Below are 15,588 nucleotides of genomic sequence, written 5' to 3'. Positions count from 1 at the left end.
TTAAACAAGTATTCTGTCCCTATCCACAGGACACAAGGACTCACTGAATGAGTTGGTGACTGTGAATTAACATGAATCATATGTTATGACCTTCTCCCTCCCCTCATCTCCAACCTGTGGCAACAGATAGCTGCCCCTAAGTAAGCCCCTCCTTAGTTCTGCAGCAGATTTCTTCCTTGGAAAAGAGTTTTTCCTTCTCACAGTCACCAAGAGCTCGCTTAAAGGGGGTCGTCTGATTGTTGTTGGGTTTATTTTCTCTGTTATTGTAGGGTCTTTATGTTACAATATAAAACAGTCTTTCTATCACCTGTTGTTTGGTGCTATATAAATAAAATTAATTTGAACAGAACTGAATTGACCTTCACAGTCACCATATCTCAACCCAGCCTCATATCCTGATATCTGTTAACACAGTAATGATGGTGCATCAAGGACAATGTGGCTTTAAGTAGTTTGCCAACAAACATTTTGACTCTACTCATGCCAACCTACCTTTGAAATTGGTGGGCAACAACACTTCTCCCATAAGGGTTCAGTTAAGAACACACAAAGGATGCCCAGAAAATATCCTCCAACCATTACACCTCTACTAGCAGACTGGACCACTGATACAAGGCAGGATGTATCCATGTTGTTTACACCAGATTTGGACCCTGCCATCTCAGTGTTGCAGCAGAAACAGAGGCTCATCGGAGCAGGAAACATTTTCAATCTTCTGCCGTCCAATTTTGGTCAGCCAGTGTGAATTGCTGCCTCACTTTTCTTGTTTTTGGCTGAGAGTGGCACAAACAACATTGCCCCGTTCAGTGTGCCTTATATCACCCTTGTTTCCCATTCTGTCGCTTGGTTTGAACTTCAGCAGGTTTTCTTGATCATGTTATGCATAAATTGCTGCCATTTTATTGGCTAATTATATATTTGCAATAGCACACAGTTAAAGAACTATAGCTCATAAAGTAGCAGTTTAGTATATGTCAAGCAGCTCTCTGCACTGCAATAATCAAAACATCAAATGAGGTAATGTCTTTGGAAAAATCATGTTAATCTCTCCAATAGAGTTCACAAGAATCAATACCAAGAACCAGGAAGCTCTTGTGGTTGTGCTGTCTTTTCCTTGAAACCCACAGGTTGATTCCCCAGACATGGGTTAAGCCCAGTCCTAAACTATATATTTTTCTTTTAAACTTTTTAAACTATAGCTAAATTGGGAAAATTAAAAATTTGAAGGTACCTCCACAACACTTCCAAATGTTTAGTTATTTAACCCTTTAGCAACTAATCTCAAGTTATCTTACAATAAGTAATCTTACTACCCTAGCTACCTTTATGTCACCCACTGGTCTCTGAAGGCCTCTTTTAAATTCTGGGAACTAACGTTTCTGCCATTGCCATCATGGTTAGAAAAAGCAGATGCGACAAAGGAGGTTTGGTCCAACTCTCAAAGCAAAGGTGCATTAGCTAACAACTTGTGATTGACAGGTCGTTAGCTAATAAGTCTCCATTTTGCAAGATAATATGACCAAGATCTACAAAATAGATAACGTTTTAATTGAGCCCATAAACTCAGAAAGAGTTAACAGATCTGGGTCAAATCAGAAAGTTGTTTTCCCAAATATCTCCAAAGGTTGATTCTGTTCATCTGGACGCAGTGTTTTCAGTGGGAGAAACGTTTCGTCACTCATCCAAGTGACTTCTTCAATCTCAGCTGACTGCAGGTTTCCCCAATCTTATAAAGAGTCAGTGGTCGTTGATCAGTGGTCATTAGAATTTGCATAATCATGATGAAGGAACTGACCTCCCAGCCCATTGTTCCTTCAGTGGGCTGGTTTCAGTCATTATGCAAATGTACTGTTTATAAGGTTGGGGAAACTTGCAGTCAGCTGAGACTGAAGAAGTCACCTGGATGAGTGACGAAACGTTTCTCCCACTGAAAACGCTACATCCAGAAGAACAGAATCAACCTTTGGAGATTTACTTACCTGGATGATTGAGAATGCATCAAGACGTTTTCCTATATACGTCTAAAATTACTCTAAGTGGTTTTGCTACCACAGCTATTGCCATCTGGGAGCCTTCAGATAGAATGCAGTTTCATTTTTCATACCCAGAGGCTACACCGATCTTTTATGCTGTCTACGACTATAATGCAGTAATTTGTTGTCTTTCTGTCTGTGCTTTTGTTTTTTAGTTTACAGTCTCTTCCTACAAAATCAGGAGTTAGTCTTGCAAGTATAGCTTATAGCCATAAACCAAGCTAGGCTCACTAACGTCTTATAAATGGAAATGGAAATATTTAAGCCAAAATGTGCAGTCTGTTCACAAATTATCCACACACTTTTACAGTTTATTGTGTTGTAAATTTAATTGACTCTACACCCAACAACTCACAACAATAAAGGAAAAAATATAGTTATTGCAAATGTACTAAAAATCAAAGCTGAAATGTGAATCATGTCTGAGCTGAAATGACACAGAACAGGAAAAAAGTCCATCTTATGCAGGGTGAATGCTGCCAAAGACAGCTGATTTTAGCAGACAGTCCAGTCTGTGGTTCAAAGTCACAAACCTTCCTGATACTTAGCTTTGGAACTAAACAGCAAGACAGCACTAAAAGCTCGACATCCCACCGTGACAGGAAGAGTATTCCACAATTAAACATTGGTCTAAAAACACCAGATATCAGCAGTTTAAAAACCAAGAGGATTACATTAGCAGGGGGGTAACAAGGTCATTAATGAGAAAACACAATAACAAATGGTTGTGTATGCTCAGTTCAAGTATACTATTAGTATACATATATACATGTGGCTGTTCAACATGTAAAGTGTCCTCAGAAAACAGAGGACCAGTTTGATAGCACCATTAAAATAACACTGGATTCACACATTGTTGTACAAAGAATAAAAGAGAAAAACAACATATCTGGAACAGACAAACAGGGAGGAATGCATTCTCTATTTGTTGTTAGAGGATCTGTGGTGCCACAGGATGGAGATCAGGTCTTCTGTTGCCTTATGAAGACAGCACATAAAGCAGCAAGAGGAAATTTGACAGCATGTTACTGTAGAGCAGTCCTGTGATCCTCATGTTAAAAGAGTCCCACTGACTGGAAGCCTAAAAGCCACACTGGAGTTAAATATAAAATCAAATGTCTTAAAGCACTTAAAGCACTTTTTATTGTGATATTTGAATTTGCAGCTGATAGTTTTTGAATTGAAGGGAAAACATCCGAATGCATGGTACCTGCAGATTACAAGCTAACGACAGGAAGCAATCCATTTACACTAGCTTACAACAGAACACTGATAACATAACAGGACCAATGACATGGATTTGTGTTTCTACTATATCATGTTTTTCTAAAAAAAAAACCAAAAAAAACTTATAGGTGTAACTTGGAAAGAAACTTGTACTTTTAAACCAACATTTAGCACATCTCTGTTGCTAACAGGATTATAAAGTCAAACAAGTCACATTTATACCACATAATCCCTGTCTCTTAAATATTTGCAAACTATCATGTGAAGCGTCAACAAAGGCCTATGTATTAAAAGCATGGTTCAGTATAGCTTATTAGCTAAACCAATCGGGAGCTTCCTGTATTTTTGACAAGCAGTTCTTCACTGCTCAGTCAATGCATCATCATAATAGCTTGAAAATGGTACGTGTTTGATTTAGCTGATGCAGCTAGAACGTGATGCAGTTAAAATGATTTCACTGGTTACATAAGACCCCAATCCCACAGGTGTAGACACCTGTTTGTATTTACTCCCCAAATGGTTGCAAGTATTTGCTGGTAGTTGCTGTGAAATTGAATGCTTAAGACCAATTTATGCAGACCTAGAGACCAATCAGTGACCCCTGCCACCCATACATGCTAGCAAAAAGTGTGTATTCCACAGCCAGTTGGTGTATGGTTGCTGGATGTTGCTAGCGTGAAATTGGTTGCAAAGAAGTATACAGTGCTACACTGAAAACTTCCTTGCTATTGCTTTGCTCACTAGCAGGTTGTCACAGTCAGCAGTAGTTAGCATGGAAATCAGCGACTTGTTTGGAAAAATATACAAACTACTCTATAAGTTGTAGTGAAGCTGTGAAAACCGTGACACCAACCAGAAATGGAGACTGTTTACCTTTAAAGTAAAAGTAGAAGTTGAAACATGTTGGTTTCAGTTGTAAGGTGGAACTTTTTTGCTGACCAACAGCCTCCCTGTGGTTCTGCAATGGACTTTTTGAAGTTTCACTAATGCTGAGTGGTTAGGTCACCAGTGTTTGCACATAAATCAGCATCTCAGCCAAATCAAAAGTAGGTTTACTGTAGCCTCCTCTTTGCAGCCAATTACATTCAGTGACAGCTGGCAACCTCCAGTAACCACTTGCCTACTGGTTGAAGAATACATATTTTTCCTTACCCCTTGAGGTTGCCAGGGGGTCTCTAGACCTGTGTGACTGAGACACATAATAATAGTAATACTGAAGGTTCACAATAAAAATAGTTAAAAGGATTAGATTTTAAAGAATTTTTTTTAACTGTGTTTGTTTCACTTTAGAACATTTTTTTCGACAGTTTGTGGGTTCTTATGTTTTAACTTATGTCTGTTAAGCATCTTACTGTAAAACCTGCACCTCATAGTAATATAAATGTGTACTGACTGCAGTACAAGTTTGCAACACTTCAGCAACCTGGAAAATTGTAAACCACTAGAGGGCAGCATAAACAAGCTGATTAGAGGATCTTAAGGTAATGTTGGGAGGCATACTAAATCAAAAGCCCCTATTAGAAGTAATTATTGCTTGCTGTAAATAGGAAAGATAATATTCCTTTCTATATTTCTTTCAACATACTTTTATATGATCAGCTTCTTCAGAGACTTTTAGTGCTACTTTTCTATGAAATGTGACCACAATCTTGTCAGTGCAGTGTGCAGAGCTAAAATGGCTTTGGGCACTTTAAGGCACTTTAATATGTCACGTTTCAGCCATGGTAGATTAGTCTTCCAGCCGAACCAGGCAATTAGCACTTGTAATTGGTGATGAACGGGCTGTTTTGCTTTGCAGAAATTGCTTCTGCCACAGCTTAATTTGAAAAAAATTCCTCACTGAAGATGTTAAGCTTAAATAACATATGCAATAGGAAGCTTAGTTTATCTGGGCTTCAGCATGTAAAAAACATTTCTGAAACTGCAAAAAAAATGAATGGAATGAAAAATAGCCTGCATTTCCACACACAGGCTGCTGTGTTTGCTATTGATGATTCCTCTCAATCTTCAGGCGACCTGGCACAGACAAACCAAACTCTTCAGGGAGCGTTTCGGGGAAAAACACACACAGACATACACACAAAAGAAGTGCAGCAGGGTTCTTTTAAAAAGCTGCATTTCAAAGTAGGCAGACTCGTAATGACATTCCTCGATACTTTGCCTTGTGTAATACACCTGCCACTAACCTGCAGGTCTGTAAAAACAAGTTCTCTCTGTCACAGGGCATACAGAGAGTTTCACCGTTCTCTTGCTCTTAACCAGAGAGGTTGGAAGTGTTGTTAAAGTAGCTGCCGCTGCACGGACAGAAGGGGGAATCAAATATTCTGTCTGCCGGAGGGAAACGGGAGGGGAGAGGGTCAAAGAAAGCGACTGCCTCATGGATGAGGCGAGCATAAAAACAGATGCTTTGACCAGGGCACGGCTGGTCAGAGGAATCCACATAGATGAGATGTGTAGTGGTTGGTTGGCTTCAGCCGGTCTTTCTGCTGAAAGCATAGGCCAGTTAACTCCACTCCTCTGCTCTGTCTTTACCTGTGGGTCACCTGGTTGCTGTGGAGGCCCGGGAATGTCTGTTCTGTTTCACTGCTTAATGAGCCACCTAGAAGTTCAGCAGCAGAGACAGACAGTTACCACCTACACATTTTGTCCTTGTTTTACACTTGTAGAATCACTCACTCTAATTGTCATACATAGGAAATTGAAAAAATAAATAAAAAGAAGCTCACAGGGTACTCAATAGCATTCATGTGAAATAGCAGGGCAACTCATTAATGAAAGATTTTAGCATTAAAATCTGAAACTGTTTAACAAATTTAGTTACTTGTTTAAAAAGTAAGTGTAGTAAACACTTTACCAAACGACAAAGAGCAGAGATAGCCTTATCATCTTACCATTATGGCAGCTGTACATCCACACACGATGGCCATCATATCGACATCTGCATTTCGTGAAGTTATTGGTGTAGTCCGACTCTGGCACTTCGTAGTTTGGATTAATTATAATCTGCAAGAGGGAGGGCACGAATGAGACGCTATAGCTGCAGTTTGAAGCCATTGTATGAACAGCTGAATCTTGCTGAACTGTTGGCTCTCTAGCAAAAGAGCTAAAGGCGAGAAACATCACCTGGAAAATGTAATCCCCGGGTTTCAGATCGGTAATGTCGACCCACTGGCAGTCGATGTCATGCCTGTAGGTATCCCAGCAACCCACAGTAATACCCTGGTCTCCAAAGTTGGCACATTCATACCTCTTTTCAATACCTGCAATAACAAAATATAATAATATTTGTCATTGCTTATCGGGCATTGACAAACTGAAACTCATCTAGTTTCCCTCTGTCTTTACACACTATTACTATGCACCCCTCTTTAATCATTATCTATTATTAAACTCTGGCTTTCTCTCCTTGCCTTTTATCCTGTTTTGCTCTGCTCTCTTCTCTTTCATATTCCCAGAGGTTTCTTCCTGTTAAAAGGGAGTTTTTCCTCCCCATTGTCACCACGTGCTTGCAGGGGGCTGTGAGATTGTTGGAGTTTCATTCTAGTATTGTAAGTTATAAAGGGTCTCCAGATGACTGTTAATCTGAATTGGCGTAATATAAATAAAAGTGTACTGGATTTTATTTAATTGAATTGAACTAAATCAGGCAACCTCAAATATATGGGTTCAATTTTAAAATTCATGCTGAATCCTGTAGCTGACCAGAGTAGTGAGTGTATAGATATAAGCCATAAAAACAAAACAAAAAACTGAAAGACCCTGGAAAAGCTCCTTACATCTTGGGGAACTGTGGAGCTGCTTAATAATTCTAAAATTGAAAGTCAACCTTTTCACCTTAGACAGTGTTAGGTCACCCTTTTCAGTAAACATATAGTTTAAAGGAGCTTTAAAAGTCCATTACTGAACATATAAGAATTAGTTTTCTGCCACATGTTTCAAAAGTGAAAAATTTTATTTCCTCCCATAACTGAAGTCCTTTTGCAGATCTTACCTTCATCACACTCTGAGTCCTCCAGGCAGAAACTTGCTTTGTGTCCTTCAGCCACTTTGGTTCCATTGAGGCTGAATAGGTCGTAGATGGTGAACACCTCCATGCTGTGATAATGCCTACACACAAAGACGGGAACATACTTTAGCCTTTAAAAGAAGACACTTGTTGTCTTTTTAGCTCTAGTCTCAAGGGCACCGGCGTTCTTTAAATAAAAAATAAATACATTTTTAAAAAAGCATCTCAACTAAATAGCACCTGTAAAAACAGCATGTCCCTTAGAAAGAGTCATTTCTTTCAGTGATTCTGACCGTCCTGACATAATGAAAGCTGAAGGCTGCCAACAGTCCACTGACTTTTTGCTTGTAGTTTTTAATGAAGGTGTAATTTATGTTTCTAAAGGGGATTTAGTAGGTGTATAAATCCAGTGCTTGTAACGAGAAAAGGTCTGACAGCCATAAGCATGAACCCTCTGAGGTCTTAGTCATCACAGGTGGTAATTCCTGACACTAACCCTGCATCTTGGAGAAAGCAAAAATGCACCTTTTGGGAAAACAGATGTTGAAATGAATTGTTCTTTCAAGACTTGGAAGAACAATTTGATCAAAACAAAAAAAAAAAAACATATTCTGATTGCCCGGGGTTAGTGATCAAGAATGCGATAACTTGATAAAATCTAGTATCAAACCTCCAAAACAGTGCTTGTACTTTCACTGACCTGTGACAGTCATGCCACACCCATGAGTGCTTGTCAGCTTTGGGTCGGAAGTCGGACTGGCCATTGTTGTGTATCTGTGAGGAGAAGCGCAGCAGGCGGCGGTAGGTGTTGGCAGGAACCTCGCTGGATGTGGAGGACAGGCAGTTTTCCTCATATGCACACTGCAGCATGAACATGGGCCGATCCTCCATGTAGGTGGTCTGCTCCACCACCTGAGGGTTCAGCACCAGGTCTGGTGCCGCTATAGATAGAAGTGAAAAATACATGCTGCTGAAACATTTTTAGGGACATACAGAAATTGTTCTAGCAGCTCTAGGTCAAAGTTATTTACATTTGTTGAATTAAAACTGAATGTACAGATTGAAGATTTTCAAGGCTCCAGTCAAAGTAGGTTTAAAAGTGGAAAGGTCAATTTATTTATTCATTCATGATCAGGCTTTGTTGAGGCAAACTTTACACAGATAACATAATATAACTTTTCAGCACACTGCTTATTTCACTGTCTTACTCTCAGAGCAGGAGACCCCGGCAGCGTAGCGGCCGCCTCCTTTGGGGCAGCTGAGGTGGGCTCCATGGTGCAGGCAGTGGGACAGAGACATCTCAGTTCCAGAGCACCGAACGCCACTCATCACCACAGCATCAGCGCTCACCTCACCCGACCAGTACCAGGTCTCCTGTGGAAAAAGCACAGTTTACAGATCACAGTGTAGCAACAACAACCTCTCCATATATAGTACAGTATATAGTATGTATGTATATAGTACATTGTATTTTATAAAAACCCTCCTAACTTGGTGGGCTGTCCCTCTGACATGTTAATGCTGCTGAATCCCCTGCAGCAGGAATGCATTTAACTCCTCGTCAGCTTTCAAGTCAAGTCAGCTTTTTTGTATAGAACGTTTAAAAGACATCAAGTGTCATCCAAAGTGTTAAACAGAGGTACAATGTAGTTAAAATAAAAGAACGAATCAAAAATAAATGAAGATGAAAGAAATCTATATAAACATCCATACACTTATATACAAATACCTATACAAGCATACATGTACACATACATACATGTATAAAAAAAACAAGATAACTAAGACAGAACAGACCAGGTTTCAAAGTGATCTGAAAGCCTGTGAAAATAGGTAGGTCTTGAAGTTCGATTTGAAGATTTCCAAAGAGAAGGAGGACTTTATAAAAGAGTGTTCCAGAGTCTCGGGGCAATGACAGAGAAAGTATCCCTGTATCCTTTAGATTTTAAGTGGGAGCGTGGGACCAGTAAAAGCATCCGATGGGAGGACCAGAGAGTTCGAGCAGGTAAGTGCAGGCTAAAGATCTTAAATGTAACCTGGAGCAGAAGTTTTCATGGGCATGATTATCATGATAATTTGGGGCTTTTAATGATTTCTTTTAATTATTTTTTTCCCCTTCCCAGTTTGGAATGATTTATAGTGTACATCTGTATTGACTCTGAAAAAGAAGAAACAGCGCACACATTTGAGTTGATTTTGGAGTGTATATATATATATATATATATATATATATATATTAGGGGTGCAACGATACTCGTATCGATATTGAACCGTTCGATACAGTGCTTTCGGTTCGGTACGCATGTGTATCAAACAATACAAAATTTTTAATTTATTTTATCAACTTTTCTTCTGACGATGCTGTCTGTGTTGAGAGCTCAGTGGATCTGCGTTCGACTACTCCGCCTAGGCTGCACTGTCGAGCGCAGATCCACTGAGCGCAGCGCAAGCTAGCAAGACAGAAGCTAATCGCTGCAACATGGCAAATTGAACCTCCCCCACCCTCATTCAGATCTGGCCTTTGGAACTATCTTGGTCTTCATGTGAAGTATGACCCTGAAGGTAAGCACGTCATGGACAAAAGTAAAACAGTATGTCGGATGTGCCACGCAATGCTCAATTACATGGGTGGGAACTACTGCGTTAGCGCAGTTTACTCGTTAACGTGTTGACGCCATCCAGCCCCACACACGGGGCGATCCGCGGTAACTCGTTAACGGAGATTTGCCGTGTTGTGGCGTTAACGTCATTTCAGATTAACGCTGACAGCACTAGTGGGAACACAATGAATATGACTGCACATTTACTCCGACATCATCCTAGTGCAAAGACAAGTGGAAGCAGACAAAAACAACAAGCACGCATGCTACAGACTTTACCCGAGTCATTTAGACAGCCGTTAGCACATGATTCTCCTTATGGGGACCTGATATGTTTAATATGCTGCTGAGAGTATACCCCAAAAGAAGCGTATAGTATAGCTTTTATTTTGGAAAGAGCCATTTCTCTGTAATAAACTCTCTTTTCCAAAGATGAGGGATTTCTCCATGAGATATTTATTTTTTTATTACTTTGTCGTTTCAGCAACATTAAATTTAAAAACTGTACTTTTGAGTTAAAATATATATTTATAATTTTAATAAATGACAAATTAAAAAAGCATGAACATTTTTTTGTATCGAAAAAATATCGAACCGTGACACCAAAGTACCGAACCGTGAATTTTGTGTATCGTTGCAACCCTAATATATCTATCTATCTATCTATCTATCTATCTATCTATATATATATATATATATATATATATATATATATATATATATATATATATATAGAGAGAGAGAGAGAGAGAGAGAGAGAGAGAGCATATGTATATCTGTATACAGTATATAAAAAAGTATATATACAGGCTCAAATTCGATTACAATGAGAGTATGTACACCACTAACAAGTGGTGCTGAAGATTCTTCTAACTTGATAAGGCCAGGGCCTCTTGTTAGTGATCATGATTGACTACAACTAGTAGTTTCTCTTTGGCAGCATAAAAATGATTTATTTGACAGCACTCACTAAATTGACCAATACTCAGAACAATGAGAAAATGTGACATTTGCCCAACAGTTTTCAAAAGCAAAAATGTACTTTTAAGTAATCAAATTTAGTTAATCCAAGTCATTCTGAAAAAGAAAACCCTTACCCTAGCCTGGGAGGAGTTATACTTCAATTATCACAGAAAACAACACTGCAGGTTTAGTTGCTTGTGGTTGTGGACTTTCAGGTTCTGGTTATGAATGAACTAATCCTAGGGGACTGATACACATCAGAAAATGTTTAATAATGTCTTTACGTTTCTCATTTAGTTATTATTTTTCAAGTTCTGTTTTACTTTGGTACTTACTTATTTTTAGTGTCTCACATTTAGTTTTACTCCCCCTCCTGTCTCATTGAATAAAGTGTCCTGTCTTGTTTTCACTAGCTGTGTCCACTTCCCCTGACTGCCCTTCTGTGTCTATATAGTGTTGACTTCCCCTCAGTCCCTTGTGTCAGTCTCTGTTAACCTCAATGTCTTCAGCCAGTTATGGATTTGGCTTAGTGTTGTGATGGCTTTTTCTGCAGCCAAAATAAATGCTTGCTCTTGGTTTAGTTTGTGATGATTTTCCATATTGTAGCGTTTTATTACCTGCAAGTTGTTGTTTTTTTTTGTCAAAAAGCGCAACTTAAAAGTTAAAGCTCTGTCTTATGTGCTCTTATGTATCTCTAATGTATCGTTACACTGACAGATGATGAAAAAAGCTGCACAGCATGTAATACAGTAAATGGATTCCTGTTACAGCTGAGAGTCCTTCACAGTCCTGCCGGAAGGTAAACACCTTATAATCATACGCTCTTCATTTCATGGCTGTGCAAACACTTTCATAAAGCTGTTAGCACAAAGCCCCTCAGCCTCCTTATCTGCTCCTACGATTACCCTGCTGCACTGTAAACAGTGTTTTGGGCCGCCCCCCAAGTTCACACCCAGGCCTCTCACTCCTAACGTCTTACAGGTGTCTGTGTTTATTAAAAAACACAGAAGGCTGTGTATATACACAGAGCCACAGGACAGTGGCATGCATGGAAGTATGTAGCTGATATATTTAATCTATTTTTTTTTTTTATCAAAATGAAAAAAAAATTAAGTCAAATATTTTTGCACAGTCAAATTAAATTTTTTTTTACAAATTTAAAATGCATAAATACCTGAAATAAAATTAAAAATGCAAATTTTGTTATTCATATAGCCTCAAATTGTTAAAAAGATTTTCCATTTTCAAATTAGCAGACAATGTGCAGCCTGAAGTTGACCAGATAAAAAACAAGAAATATTCATCCCATTTTTGGAAAAAGATTTTGTTACAACAGTTGAAATGATAATGAAGCTTAAAGTTTCGATTGGAAGCAAACAAATTTATTTATTAATTAGTGTTGTTCCAGTCTTCTGCTTGGAGTGAAAATTACTTGTAATTACAGTCATTTGGATTGTTGAACCATAAAAATAAAAGTACAACTACAATTTAAAATGAAGTGCACAACATTCAAACCTACTCATAGCCCAAATTTTAATTTTATAAACTTATTTTGTATTGTCCACTGTATTGTCTACATATAGAGTACTCTTCCTATAACTCCCACCCTGGAAGGATAGATACATGCTAGTAAAAGCCGGTAAACAGTTAGCCTTAACATTTGTGCAGAAGCTATCAGCTAGCTGATTTGTCACATGTGTATTTAGAATGAAACGTGACATGGAATAGAAACTGAACATTTAACAGTGTTTCCTGAAAACCCTTTCCTGTCCGATCATTTCCTGAGAACATTTACATTTACAATAATTGATTACACAGCAGTGGAGAGTAGACTTCATCACAGTAGATGTCTTTCTGAAAGCGCTGTAACTAAGTTTAAGAATATAATCCACCCACTGTTATCATCTTCAATGCCCTGTACCAACATAGAGCAGAGCAGCTAGCTGAACGCTACTCCAACAGAGGTCGATTATCTTGTTAAGAATTTTACCTCCTCACTACGTACGACTCTGGATACTGTAGCTCCGGTGAAAACTAAGGCCTCAAATCAGAAGTACCTGACACCGTGGTATAATTCTCAAAAATGTAGCCTAAAGCAGATAACTCGTAAGCTGGAGAGGAAATGGCGTGTCACAAATTTAGAAGATCATCATTTAGCCTGGAGAAATAGTTTGCTGCTTTATAAGAAAGCCCTCCGCAAAGCCAGAACATCTTACTACTCATCACTGATTGAAGAAAATAAGAACAACCCAAGGTTTCTCTTCAGCACTGTAGCCAGGCTGACAAAAAGTCAGAGTACTGCTGAGCCAACCATCCCTTTAACGTTAACTAGTAATGACTTCATGAACTTCTTCACAAATAAAATTTTAATCATTAGAGAAAAAATTACCAATAATCATCCCACAGATGTAACATTATCTACAGCTACTTTTAGTACCATTGATATTCATTTAGACTCTTTTTCTCCAATTGATCTTTCAATAATTACTTCCTCCAAACCATCAACATGTCTTTTAGACCCCATTCCTACAAAACTGCTCAAAGAAGTCCTGCCAATAATTAATGCTTCAATCTTAAATATGATCGACCTATCTCTAATAATCGGCTATGTACCACAGGCCTTCAAGCTGGCTGTAGTTAAACCTTTACTTAAAAAGCCATCTCTAGACCCAGCTGTCTTAGCTAATTATAGGCCAATCTCCAACCTTCCTTTCATATCAAAAATCCTTGAAAGAGTAGTTGTCAAACAGCTAACAGATCATCTGCAGAGGAATGGCTTATTTGAAGAGTTTCAGTCAGGTTTCAGAGCTCATCACAGCACAGAAACAGCTTTAGTGAAGGTTACAAATGATCTTCTTATGGCCTCTGACAGTGGACTCATCTCTGTGCTTGTCCTGCTAGACCTCAGTGCAGCGTTCGATACTGTTGACCATAATATTCTATTAGCGCGATTAGAGCATGCTGTAGGTATTACAGGTACTGCACTGCAGTGGTTTGTATCATATCTATCTAATAGACTCCAATTTGTTCGTGTAAATGGAGAGTCCTCTTCACACACTATGGTCAATTATGGTGTTCCACAGGGTTCAGTGCTAGGACCAGTTCTGTTTACATTATACATGCTTCCCTTAGGCAGCATCATTAGAAGACATAGCATACATTTTCACTGCTATGCTGATGACACCCAGCTCTATCTGTCCATGAAGCCAGGTAACACACACCAATTAGTTAAACTGCAGGAATGTCTTAAAGACATAAAGACCTGGATGGCCGCTAACTTTCTGCTTCTTAATTCAGATAAAACTGAAGATATTTTACTCGGCCCTGAAAATCTTAGAAATATGGTATCTAACCAGATTCTTACTCTGGATGGCATTACCTTGGCCTCCAGTAACACTGTGAGGAACCTTGGAGTCATTTTTGAACAAGACATGTCCTTCAATGCACATATTGAACAAATATGTAAGACTGATTTCTTCCATTTGCACAACATCTCTAAAATTAGAAATATCCTGTCTCAGAGTGACGCTGAAAAACTAGTTCATGCATTTATTACTTCCAGGCTGGACTACTGTAATTCATTATTATCAGGATGTCCTAAAAACTCCCTGAAAAGCTTTCAGTTAATCCAAAATGCTGCAGCAAGAGTCCTGACAGGGACTAGAAAGAGAGAGCATATTTCTCCTATATTGGCTTCTCTTCATTGGCTCCCTGTTAAATCCAGAATTGAATTCAAGATCCTGCTCCTCACATACAAGGTCTTAAATAATCAGGCCCCATTTTATTTTAATGACCTTGTAGAACCATATCACCCTATTGGAGCACTTTGCTCTCGCACTGCATGCCTACTTGTTGTTCCTAGAGTAATTAAAAGTAGAATGGGAGGGAGAGCCTTCAGTTTTCAGGCCCCTCTTCTGTGGAAGCAGCTTCCAGTTTGGATTCGGGAGACAGACACTATCTCTACTTTTAAGATTAGGCTTAAAACTTTCCTTTTTGGTAAAGCATATAGTTAGGGCTGGATCAGGGGTCCCTGAATCCTCCATTAGTTATGCTGCAATAGACGTAGGCTGCCGGGGGATTCCCATGATGTTTTTCCTTTCCAGTCACCTTTCTCACTCACTATGTGTTAATAGACCTCTCTGTATTGAATCATATCTGTTATTAATCTCTGTCTCTCTTCCACAGCATGTCTGTATCCTGTCTTCCTTTTCTCACCCCAACAGGTCGCAGCAGATGGCCCCGCCCCTCCCTGAGCTTGGTTCTGCCGGAGGTTTCTTCCTGTTAAAAGGAAGTTTTTCCTTCCCACTGTCGCCAAAGTGCTTGCTCATAGGGGGTCATATGATTGTTGGGTTTTTCTCTGTATCTATTATTGTACGATCTACTGTACAATATAAAGCGCCTTGAGGTGACTGCTGTTGTGATTTAGCGCTATATAAATAAAATTGAATTGAATTGAACTGTGAATGTACAAAACTATGAACCTACAGTCTCTTTAATATTATATATGTAGATGAAATGTAATTTCATTACTGCACACTACATGACCAAAAAGTCTCAGGAATTTATGTCACATAACCCTAACAGCTGAGTTTCCAGACTCGACAGCTAATTCTGATCATAATATACACCAAAGAAAGCTCACTGACAGCCAACTGATGCAAACAGTGATTTAACAACTGACAGTTCCTTTTCTGTACTGGACCTTTCAGTCCATCCAAAATAAAAGCAGAATTTTTAGTTTTTCTGCGCTGTGGGAGTG

The 15,588-nt window shown here is 38.9% G+C and overlaps 1 protein-coding gene across 1 annotated transcript in view; it reads right to left on the bottom strand.

The window, feature by feature from the left end:
- Nucleotides 1-2,335: 2,335 nt before the first annotated feature.
- Nucleotides 2,336-15,588, bottom strand: part of loxl2b (lysyl oxidase-like 2b) — a 49,316-nt gene continuing 36,063 nt past the window's right edge. Inside the window, exons 9-14 of the mRNA XM_063490319.1 lie at nt 8,475-8,640; nt 7,967-8,207; nt 7,252-7,367; nt 6,384-6,520; nt 6,152-6,263; nt 2,336-5,859 (exon numbers count right to left, since the gene is read on the bottom strand). Coding sequence (XP_063346389.1) covers nt 5,789-5,859; nt 6,152-6,263; nt 6,384-6,520; nt 7,252-7,367; nt 7,967-8,207; nt 8,475-8,640 — 843 coding nt within the window. The 3' untranslated portion in view covers nt 2,336-5,788. The remainder of the gene's footprint in view (nt 5,860-6,151; nt 6,264-6,383; nt 6,521-7,251; nt 7,368-7,966; nt 8,208-8,474; nt 8,641-15,588) is intronic.

Source organism: Pelmatolapia mariae, linkage group LG12 (assembly GCF_036321145.2).
Source record: "Pelmatolapia mariae isolate MD_Pm_ZW linkage group LG12, Pm_UMD_F_2, whole genome shotgun sequence".
NCBI lineage: Eukaryota > Metazoa > Chordata > Actinopteri > Cichliformes > Cichlidae > Pelmatolapia > Pelmatolapia mariae.
Note: the sequence above shows the minus strand (reverse complement) of the source record. Positions and strands in the feature narration are given on the sequence as shown.